The 12,147-nt window shown below is 48.2% G+C and overlaps 1 protein-coding gene across 2 annotated transcripts in view; it reads right to left on the reverse strand.

Moving 5' to 3' along the window:
• PTPN1 (protein tyrosine phosphatase non-receptor type 1) overlaps positions 1-12,147 on the reverse strand; it is an 894,220-nt gene that overhangs the window by 57,088 nt on the left and 824,985 nt on the right. For both annotated transcript variants that reach the window (XM_069651172.1, XM_069651173.1), the window contains one exon: positions 9,187-9,422. In XM_069651172.1, the coding sequence (XP_069507273.1) occupies positions 9,187-9,422 (236 nt within the window). The remainder of the gene's footprint in view (positions 1-9,186; positions 9,423-12,147) is intronic.

Genomic DNA, 12,147 nt, shown 5'->3' on the forward strand with positions numbered 1-12,147 from the left:
CCGGGGTGGGCTGTGCTCTAAGGCATAGAGGGGCTGCGTCGGGGACCCGGTACTTCTTTTCGTATCGGTCCCTTTTTGCCGGCATTGTGGACAGGTTCTTGAGGAGGGAGAGCCCCTCGTCCCAGATTTCATCCAGTAGAGGTACCTCGAGGACCGTCTTCCTCTTGGTCTCTCGACGTTGATAGAGGAACCCCTTCTTTTCTTCGGGGCAGAACTGGAAAAGCTCAGATGCCCTGGAGATCATTGCACAGAAGGAACCAATCTCATTTGGCGGGGAAGCCCGGGGACGGGGGGGAGCGACGATAGGTCCACCCTGCCGTCGCCGCCCTCGTCCGTGCCCGTCGTGCCTGTGTCATCCCCGCGGACCGTGGACGGGGAGGGGGGTTGAGCAGGCCTCGAGGGCTGGAAGGGTGCAGGAGGATGTGTTCTTCTCCTCTTGGGTGGTGGACTTCCTGATGGCCCTGCCCCTGGCTCCTCCGTCGGGCCTGGTTCCGGCTCCCCCGTCGGGAGTAAAGGCAATCTAGTCCTTATTTCAGAGCATAAGGATTGAATTGCCATCAAAATGGCCGCCGAGTTGTCCTGCGGCACTGGCTGCGAAGGGCGCGACGGTTGTTCTGGGGTCCCGTCGGCGCCGCCGTCACTTCCATCGTCCCCCTCTTCGGGATGCCTCTCGACGGGATGGTCCTCCTCCATGCCCGCGTCATGGCTCTCAGGGGCTTCGACAAGTTCCTCCTCGGAGGTTTTGTCTGAATCCACGACGGCCACTGGCCCCCCCCCTCTTTCTCCGCCCGGGCTTTCGTGGGGGTTCTTTCGATGGGCTTGAAAGATGCCTCCCTCCGAGGTAGCAGGCAGACTCTGGGCCCTGAGGCCGCTACCACAGGTGTAACCTGCACAGGCTGCGCCAGGGTTGCCGCGACCTCCTCGATAGAGGCCTTGGCTGGGTGAATCAAGGCCTTAGTCACCGACTGCGTGCTTGTGGCCTTCACCTTGGGGGAGGGATCCCCGCCTCGCTCCCCTCAGCCGAAATCTTCAAGATCGACCGGGGCCTCTCCAGAAGCTTGGCCGGGTTCTCGGATTTCCTCTTACCCGAGCCAGAGCGTTGGCTCGTGGTCGATGGCGCCGGGGAGGATGCGCCCTGCCTGGCACCCGAGGAGCCCGACCGTTCGGCGCTCCCGGTGCTCGCGGACTTGCAGTGCTTAGCCTTCTGTTGGGCCCCCGTCGCTGGGGTGCCCTCACAGGACTCATGGTCCGCTCCGACATGTTCCCGCAAAACGCACACTCCTCCTCCACGTGTGTTTTGTCCTTGTGACGACAGTAGAGGCATAAGGAATGCTCGTCTTCCTTGAACACGTTCTGCAGCTGGCATCCAGGGCAGGCCCTGATCAGCTTCCCGGGCGTCGAGCTCCCTTTCTCCTGGGCCATGTCCGGGGTAGGCCTCAAACTTCTGGAATACTCCAAAAGCGTTGTTCGACAAAATCTTCCACCTTGAGGGGCGTAGAAACTTCAGAAACGGGTCCCCGTTGATTGGATGTAAAGACGGTGGAGCTTGAGGCTCAATTTAACCAAAAAATTAGAAATTCTCTTTGAAAAAGCGTGAAAATGCAGCAAAAGCTCGAGAGCTACAGCACGAGGACTCCCAACACTTGAACGTGTGGTAAAAATCTGAGTATGGCTGCCGGAAGGCAGGGCTTAGGGAGAGGGCAGTCATTGGCTGTGGGCAGTATGACCCAGAGATCAGTGATTGGTTACTACTAGGAAAGACAGATCAGAAACGAAACTGATACGGATTTTTTTCTGTACCGAGGATTCCCAGCCGGACGACGGGGAATATTCATGAGCATGTGAATCCATGCCAGACCCCATGCTGGAGAAGTAATGTTGTACCGCAATTCCCGCTAATGATGCCACCAATGGAACACTGACAGAAGCCGTCAACGATATACTCTCCCTGCATGAAAAATGGTGAAGGAAACACATGACACCACAGCAAAAGATTGGCTCAATTAGTTATTTACCTGGGTACTGGGGTGGCTGGCTGCTGTATTCAAAATCGCTTTCTCAATGCTCGTGATGGTTGTTGCGATCAGCGTCAGACATTGGATCAGTATATAATGTCAGTTAATAAAATGGACGATGAAAAAAATGAACTGTAAAACCAGCATCCCAGGATGAGTGAGGGGGAGGATGGACTGAATGTGGTTTTTGTAGCAGCCCCATCAAATTGAGAAGATTATGCCTTTTAGTTAAGTTCCACCTCATATGGGGGGAATTGTAAGATAATTGGAGACACACTAAGGATATGAAGAGGAAGGGGGAGGCATGACCAGGGTAACTAAGTTATGGATGCCCAAGGAACCCTGTTGTGGACTGAGGAGAAAGGAGGTGTCGATCAAAAGATCGATCTAAGGGGGGAATGTAATGAAGGTGCTGATTCAGCACCAGACATCATGGGTGCACCTACAAACTGAGGGAATAACTGAGGTGGGCAGACACCTCATGGGGGGAGATAACAAGGGAACTTAGTCTCTCTCTCTCTGAGATATGATATATGATGTGGCATTTATAACACGTCTGTACACAAGTGCTTCTAAGCACGACAAGACAAGGAGGAGGAAACGAAGGGAGGACAAAACAACGATCTTACTAGGCCTTGTGTCATTCAGATCGTGCATGTGTGGGGAAGACGAAAGGGGAGAAGCGCCAGGGGGAGGGAGAAGTACAGGTAACACAATAAGTGCGGCCAGTGTGTGACTCATAAGTGCAGAGAGAATGGACTATAGGGTTTCAGATACAGACCCTTAAGTGTTGGGGAGCTCAGAGGCAGTGCAAGGGCAACTGGACATGCAGGAGCCTAGGCCAGAGTTCAGAGGGCAAACAGGTCACCAGTGTGCAGAGCAGTCAGGTACATCAGCGAGGGAGAAGGAGCGAGAAAGCAAAAATTATAAAAGTTCTTGAGTAGCTTCTGCTAGATGGAGAAATCAAACCAAGGTTCTTAGCCTCACAGAAAAGGGCCCAGAGTGGGGGGTGGGGGTGAGCGAGAGGGAGAGACCCAATGCGGAGGATCTCAGACTTACTAGCATTAAGGCAGAGATCATTGGTGGCACACCATTCCTGAATTGCAGTGAGACAGTCTGGTACGAGAGATGGCGCAGATGTCTCTGAGGGGAGCCTGATAAGAGTGCTGGGTGGCATCCGCATAACATTGAAAATTGGAGTATAAAGTAGCGATATGGCGGGCAAGAGGTGCCAGGTAGTGGTTGAAAAGCCAAGAAGAGAAGTTAAACCCCTGGGAACACCACAAGTAGAGAGAGATAGAACAGAGGAAAGACCTCAGTTGGACCATGGAGGGCCAGTCGGTGAGAAAGGAGGTCAACCATGCCAGGGCCTGATCAGTGATACCAATGTTGTCACGGAGGTGATTGAGCAGGATGGCATTGTTGACCATGTCAAAATCAGAGGATAGATCGAGGAGGATGAGGACATAGGGGAGATTAGAGTCAAGATTGCAGAAAAAGTCTTGACAGGTGTTCAGGAGAGCAGTTTCCGTGCGTGCTACTGGCGGCTCTGAAGCCAGACTGCTGGTCATGGAGACAACCAACAGATTCAAAGTGTAGATTAAGCTAGGAGGCGGCCAGCTTTTCCAAGAGTTTACCCAGGAGAGTGATGAGATCGGGCGATAGTTAGGCGGAGAGGAAGGATCGGCCGAGGGCTTCTTTAGAAGGGGGTGCGCAAGGGAGTGCTTAACGGGGAGGGGAAAGGTCCAGTGGCAAAGGAGTGATTGCAGAAATTGCCCATGGCTGGAGAAAGGGTGTCAATGTGTTCCTTGATGATTCTGGATGAGCAGGGGAGTACCTGCTTTTACGAGACTTTCATAGATCGCACTTGTCTAGAAACATTATCTGGGGGTAACAGGAGAAAGGAGGAGGAGAGACGGTCACAGAAAGGCCAGGAATGGAAGGGGAGGTAGAGGAAGAGAGGGTTGACCGAATGTCCCGAGTTTTAGTGGTGAAATGAGAAGCCAAGACTGTGCAAGAGGGCCTGGGACGGAACAGAAGAGGTAGAGACTGCAGCAGGATTGGCCAGCTCCTTGTAGATTTTGAAAAGTTTGGCCAAGTTGTTCGATGCCGCAGAGATGAAGGTTTGGATGTAGGATCTCTTCTTGGAGAGGACCGAGTTTGTACTGCCTTTGGAGCAGGCAGCAGGCCAGTTTTTCAAGAGGCGCGCCCGATACCCTCCCCATCCTCTACGCCGCCCTACACTTGCCTGTAAGGGTAGAGAGGTTGGAATCATACCAAGAGTTGCACTTGGATTTGGGCTTCAAACAGATCCTTATGACAGTGGTAAGGATATCCAGAGCGTTGGAGATAGAGAGATGAAGGTTAGAGAGGGCTGTGTCAGAGTGCGAGTCAGCCAGGGGTGCAGGAGGAGAAGAGAAAGTAGCATCGAAAGCCTCAAATGACAAACGCTTCATGGGTCGGATGACTGAGAAGGCAGGTGGCAGTACTGGAGTTGGCTTGACGAGAGGAGTAGAGAGGTGGGAGGAAAGGAGAAAGTGATCACTCCAAGAGAGGAGTGGTGAGAGGGTTAGAGAAGGGAATGTCTGAGGAGATCAGGATATCCCATACCCTGCAGAGTGAGTCAGGCCAGAGGGAAGAATAGAGAGACAAATCGCAGAGGTTGCTAAAGAGTTCCGAAGAAGGGCTGGTAGCATCCAGATGGATGTTCAAGTCTCTGAGGAGGAGAAGTAGAGAGGTAGAGGAAAGGAGGGAGGAGAGGGCAGCCCACTCGGAGTAAGAGGGCGACCTGGGCAGGTGGCCTGTAGATAGTGGCCACAGTGAGAGAGAGGCGAGGCGAGATAGAAAGGAGTAGTAGTCCTGTATAAGAATAATAGAAGCAGGGATCCCCTCTGGGAAAAACAAGGCTACACACCCACCGGGACAGTTGGCTCTGGGTTCGGAGAGGATCTTGTTGCCATAGGGAAGGAGTGTGTCAAAACCTGTGACAGAACTGGCCGTGAACCTAGTCTCGATGAGACACAGTATATCCAAATCAAGCTCTTCCAGTAGATGACAGAGGAGTGTTTTAAGATGAACAAGCGTTGAATGTAACGATGTGGAGCAGCTTGCCACATTTGAAGGACTTCCGGGGAGGGGTACAGGCCAAAGGTACTTCCGGAGAGGGATACAGGCCAGAGGTATGCCATGCAGAAGTGTTGGAGGTGCCCAAAGATGGGCAGAGGAGGCAGGAGAGAAGGCAGGAGAGAAGGCAGGGTAGTCCAAGAGGGAGAATAGAGTGTCAGAGGGTGGTGAAGGAGGGAGGCAACAGAGTGGCCAGAGAAGCAAGGGGTGCCGAATAGGTGACAGAGGAAGGAGGCGGCAGAGGAGCAAGGGAGGCGTCAGAAAGGATAGCAGGAGAGGAAAGGAATTTGATAAGACATGGGAAGCGTCCATCAAAAAGGAGGAGATTGTCCTCAGGGCCCTGGACCAAGACGGTGCCATTTAAGTAGACATTATTGATGGTCTTAGAGGAGAGAAAGGGGGCCAGGAGGGCCTCCCACCGGGTTCCACCATTAACGGGAGAAGAGGAAAAAGGAGATATCAGAGACCATATGGGGGTCCATAGGCCTGGAGAGGGAACAACTAAGAGTATGTCGGTAAGGGTCTGTCAGGAGTAAGCACTAATCTAGTTATGAGCGATAGGGAGGCCTCGGTGGGAGACCAGGAAGCCCCTTTTGAGCTTTGTCCTGCCAGACTTAGTGAGAGGGATAGGATAGTCGATAGAAAAGCAGTTACAACAGATGGGTGAGACCGAGCACCATAGGGGGTGCGGTGAGGAAACGGGGTGGGGGGGGGGTGAGGGAAAGGGGACCCCAAGCAGGGGAGGAGGGAGATCTACACAGGGGAGGGGGGGGGATAACTTGGGGAAGCAGGAGGGAGGAATGGTGGTGACACGAAAGTGGGGAAGCATAACAAAGAAGAACAGACCTACTAATAGGATGCAATGCAGAACAATCAGCAGCGCACAGAGCATAACCGGGAACCAAGAAGTAAAGACTGCAGATGCAATACAGCACCAAAAGTAAAAGACAGAGGTCAACCGGGAAACTCAGAAGTGAAGAACGCAGAAAATTGCAATGTGATACCACAAACCATGGAGCACACCACAATATTGAAAACTATAGAGCAAACACAAAGTCAATACTATCGACAAGGCACAAAACATAACAGGAACCTAGAAGAAAGAATGCAGGCAATGCGATGTAATGCCAGAACCGTGGAGAACAGCTTCAGAAATAGTACACAAAAGATCGAAGAGCTGAGATGCGAGAGGAAGGAAGGGAAACACAAGGCGGGGGGCCAGGACAACAGGAGAGGACTAACAATGCAAAGGAGCGCACCCGGCTAGAGAAGCAAGGGAACGCATGCGACTAAGTTGGGAGGGAGGGCAAGCACGCGAATAGGATCCAGGGACATGCGAGGGAACGCACGCATGTAGAGAAGCAGGGGAGCGCACATGGCCAAGTTGCGAGGGACTGCACTCACGCAAACAGGATGCAGGGACCTACAATGCAAGGGTGCGCACAGTGCTAGAGAAGCGGGGGAGAGCATGTGGCCAAGTTGCAAGGCAGCTCACACTGCCTGAATTGCAGATGGAGTGCACAAGGAGGGGGGGGGGCGTGCGGAAGCAAGAGTGTGGGTGTTTTGAGGGGCGGTGGATCAGTTGAAGGGGGAGCAACGCGTATGCAATAGGGAGAGGGGGCACAAGGTCAGGGGAATGCGTGGAATGTAGCAAAGCCAATTATTGCAGCACCTTCTTACCTTGCGGCCGCAGACAGGAGGGTGAGGTCGTTGGAACTCACAATCTGCGCTGCTACCCCATCGCCACCAAACACCTGAGTCGCTCAACACTGAGGCCTTGTCCTGCGAGGGCTTTTTGAGAGGAGCACTTTGTGTACAAAAACAGCATGACAGCACCCTTAGGTACCGGCATAGGGGAAGGTAAATACATTAGGGAGGACTCCAGGTTGGACTTCCTCCTTACAGCCTGCACCATACATATGTCTCGTGCAGTACAGGCAAGGGAGCGGGGGGAAGCTAGACCCAAGTTGTTCATCTACAGCAGACCAGAATCGCTGAGCTGCATAAGGGGACGTGATCAAGGCCGGCAAACCAGTCTCATGGTTGCTAACTTGAGCTGGGGAAGTTGGCCCAATTCATACACACAACACCATGATTGTTTCACATTGGCTAGTGGGCATGGGAACAGGGAGGTGGACTGAGTCGCATACCTCAGGGAACCAATCAGATGGTAAATTCTGACATCCCTGAGAAGTAACTAGCCCTCACAGAGTACATCACAAAGCTTCTGAAGGTCGCTAACTTGCAGGTGCTAAGTCAATGGCCCTCATCAGGAGGTTGGAGGTAACCATGCCGCTTTTATCCATGTCCCTCAAATGAGGACTTACCGGGCTATCGCAACACTGGCAGACCCGGTAATTCCCGGTCCGAGGAACCCGGACCCGGTCCATCCCCATTCGAGTCCCCATAGGGCTCAATGGGAATGGGGATGGAGCTAACAACGGGCCTGTTAATGACGGGCCCGTTGTTAGCTGCCTGGTGTCCTCGCGGGACCCGGTATGGACGCCTGGTTTTTGCAGGCGCCCATTGCGGGTCCCACGAGGAGACCTCGTGGTAGTGACGGAATGGGTTTACCGGTGCCGGTAAACCCATTCCGCCAACCTTATGATGAGGGCCAATGTCTCCCTTCACACTAGTTCAGGGTGTCTTGTGTTCCGTCTGCTGTGGTGCTCACCAATGGCAGGCTGATAAATAACCACAGCACAAATGTTTTTACTAATTGCAAACTGTTTGTGTAAGAACTGGGAAAGCAATGTAGTGCCACATGGGGAGGAAATGAACAAAGAGGGCAGATCTGTTTGCTCCAATCACATTAGGCTAATGTATGTTTAGCTATAAAGGAATGAGCTATCATAACCAGTAGTGTTTGTCCAAAAACAGAAAGTTTGAAGTGCAACAGTTGCTAACATAGTATTACCGGTATACAAATGCTGTTCACTGTGTGCCAGCTTGTCAGTAGTGATCTAACAGTTCTGATTCACTGTTTGATTTGTGCTTGCCCAGCTGTAATAAACAGTGTTACTTCTTGCACGTTGTGCGCTTCTTTTTGGACTTATATGGTAATTATTTATTACAAGATTGGGAGCACCGCTGGTACAACCCAAAGGAAAAAAATGAAAAATTTAAAATGCATCCTTTAATGTGCGTGAATAACTAGGTGCAAAGACATGTTTATTAAAATAACCTTTTTGTTTTAGTTCAAACATTTTTACTTGCTTATAAAATACTCTCATTTTGAATGGGATTTACTTTATCACTCCCTAAAAAAATCACTTTACTCCCAAATTTAAAAAATAGATAGTAAAATACTCCCACTTCAAAATCTTACCTGGAGCATTGACTAAAATGAAAAAAAAGAAAAAAAAAAGAATCACCACCTCATTTAGTGCCATTTTTGAAAAAACACATAGCAGCACACTTCTCTAAACACAGGGAAACACCTTCTTCCAATGATGTAGTGGAGGCCATGAGGCTTTACCTTGGGGGACATCTATGGCTAGTTCTACTCCTATTGGTTTTCGTCAACACAATGAAACAATTTTGTGAATTCATTTAGCGTTGTGTACTAACATGGATTTTTAACAAGAGTGTTTGATTGTAAGCAAGTATGAGTGGATCCCCCTCCCCCACCAGCGTAGTCGTTTCCAGAATGTCTTTTGATCCAAGGAATTTTCATTTGTCTTATAACATGCTAAACACTTAAGAAAAGACCATGCTAACTTGCTGCTAGATATTGCTCTTCTAAGCCAATTTATTTTATTTCAGTGAGTTTAGCACTATAAAAGCCACTCAATGTTCAGCATTTACCACTATCTTTGTTTTGGCCTCATCAAATAAGAAAAGGCACTTTATGAAAATGCCCTCTCAAAGTAGAACAGTTACAAAATGTTCAATCTTCTGTTCCAATTTCACACACAAAAAACAATGTTCTCAAATGAACATTTCTAAACAAAGTAATGTCAGTTATAAATCAGATATTTGCTTTATTATGCTTTTGGGTCTATACAAACCAAGTGATGGTCCGGAAACCAATGTACTAGTAAATTACCTTTCTGTGTTTAGCTGTGAAGTTATGGAAGCTCTGTCATCAGGTAAAGTCTTCTGTACAGCACTGTCAACGCACGTAACAATTTCTTCAACAACCATTTGTTTAGGGAGACTTCCCGACTGTTCATGCATTTTTCCATTGTGCGTTTCCAAGTTGCGCTTTGGTGGTCTAGGGGGAGGGGGCGAATGTTCTGGCGGTGGGTCTGAATCCTCATTTGACTGCTCTTTCCATTGTTCCTTCATAACAAACCAAAATATGGATTAGTATTTTGTTCTTGCAGGTCGGAAGGCTCCATTCTAAGGCAATAGGGTAGAGTGAAAGCGGGCATGCAGATTTTGGGCACATTGAAATGAGTGCAGACACAAAACCCTGGGACTACCTTGTTTGTAATGTAACATGCTGGGATGTTTGCAGCTGGCCCAAACCAACAGTACTTCAAACCTGTTCTATATTGCAGATTCAGATAGACAATGCATTGTTGTGGAAATTATTTAAGAACATAAACCAACAATTTGAAACAGTTTCATTTTGCAACATCTTAGAATTGTGGCATCAACGCATTGTTAAGCAAGTTAAGCAAAGCAACGTGACACAGGAAGAAGGGTGACAACTGCCAAGAGTGCTGATGGTAGCCCAAACAAAGCATCTAAATAATACAAATGATGTTAATGCAGTAGAGAAAAAAATGGAGATCTGTACACTAAATAGATTATGTGGTTGAGGAAGAAGTAGTAATGATATGAATATGGGGTAGCATAAAAAAGCAACAGAGAGAAGGCAAATAATCATTCAAACTAATATTTTGTACAAATGAAACCTCTGACTTTGATATTCCACAGACTATAAAAAAAAGATGTTATTCAAGTGTCTCATACAAAATAATTAAAGACCTACCATTAAAATCAAAACTTTCTACATCATTCTGCCCTATGCTCTATGTCCATGAGAGAATATCTGCTTTTAGCAGGCTACCTACAGACAGATTTTGATAACTTGCTAAACCCTGAGGCATAAAAGAAAGCTATTTAGCAACTAAAAAAGATGGGACGATAGCGTGGTTTGACTACTCTGCTATGCTCCATGGACCCTCTGCTCATCTTGCATTCACAGTAATAGCGAACGTTATTAAAATCATTTTGTTCTGAAACTAGGATAGGCTGTGAATGCTTTTTTGTGTAGTTAAAAACTAACCATTCTTGAAGGCAGCGAGATCTATAAGGCCTTGTGAACAGAATGCTCAGAGGAGCACTTTTGAAGTATAGAGCAAGTCAATTTGTCTTTAGCGATGCCTTGTAATGTTTGAAAGCTAATGCTTCCTACAGCCTGGGAGCTTCAACGTGTTGAAGACTGGGAATCATTGCGTGAAATCAAGGAGGCTTTCCAGGCACCATAGAAGGATGTATTGGCTATTCTGCCTCTGTCTGAAATGCTTTCACTGTTGGTATGCCACCTCCCTGGCTGCTGTTGCCAAAAACTGCTTTCCTGAGGATCCTTTATAATGCGATCCGAAGTACTCTATTCACAGCAGTACTGTTTTGTGGGTCTCTGCCAAGGGTTTTATCGTGTTAACCTGGTTAGCTGGGTGTGATCCGGAATGATCAATAGAAGGTTGATAATTAAACATAATTTCCATGGCTCTAGGCAACCGTCCATACCATAAAGTTTAAGATAGCTGCATCACTACAAAAGGGGATTTTCTGTTATGACATTAAAGGAAGCAGTCTAGCCCAACCTGCTGGACAACATCACCTGTGTGTGGGAACACAAGCAACCTCAGACTTAGTTTGGCGTGGTACAGCTCATTATTGAGGTGCAGCTAGCTTGCTGTACCTAGAGGCCCATGCTACATCTCACAGATGCCCAATGAGGCCGAAACAACGTTGGTGTACTTGTGCTCTCGTCCAGAAGGGAGATAACCCAGAAGCCTAAACTGTTGCTTTTGGGGAGGTACCACACATGATTTGAAAATGGTTGTTCACGTTCTGTAAAGTTGCAGGCTGAAATACGATTAAATAGAACGATACAGACCATTACCCACTTGTTATGATGTATAGTGGCTTTTCGATCTATCCTTCAGAAAGGCAATGTGGAACCAGAAATGGAGGAGTTAAACAACGATCAGACAAGAACATTTGATGAGCATCCACTCAGAGGACCGGGATCAGAAGCCAAGATGATAGACACACAAACAGCATGGCAGGTATTTTATCCAGAGAAACAGAAGTCTGTTGCTATACTTTGAAATTAGGTAATCTTTCACAATCTCCATGAGGTCTTGCCATCTTTCACAATCTGCTTGAGGTCTTGCCTTTTTATGCTTGGACATCTGTCCAAGGGTTGCTGGGTTGACCTTCCATAGAGATCTAGCAAATATTCCCAGAAGCACTTGTGCGTTTGCACTTGGCAGACGTGACTGACTATTTAACCTATCTGGATTACGCTTCAGAAGTCTATACTTTTATTGCTGGTCTTGGCTTGTGAGGCTTTGATGAAACAGGTCATAAACACGCCCATTATTGTTTATAGTGGTATGTGAGGTTGTGACTGAGCAAGGTTGTAGGGGACATGAAAAATGAATGACACTTTACTTGTTGCGCACTTACAGGAATATTCACCATGGACAAATCGTACACTGGTATTCAAAATTCTCTTTTGTATTAATTGCTTTCAAATCGAGAATCTGATAATTAGTTTGTCACTCACTTTGGATGCCAGACATTGGCTTTTAGAGCCCATTTTAATCCTAGAGCACTTATCCAAATACAAGGGTCATCTTAAACTCCCAGGCTAAGCATTTCCGGCAGGCAGCTGGACACAAAGTAATTGAGTCAACACCTTCTACCTCAGAAGGGATGGTAATGAAGCTGATCTCTTTCATACACACTACATTTTCCAGATATTCCGGTCTGTTTCTTTCCATGGTGCTATTCTGCCTTCTTCCACTCCTCTGACTACTGGATC

The sequence above is a fragment of the Ambystoma mexicanum genome, chromosome 3p (genome assembly GCF_040938575.1).
Source record: "Ambystoma mexicanum isolate Mex_15411 chromosome 3p, UKY_AmexF1_1, whole genome shotgun sequence".
Taxonomy (NCBI): Eukaryota; Metazoa; Chordata; class Amphibia; order Caudata; family Ambystomatidae; genus Ambystoma; species Ambystoma mexicanum.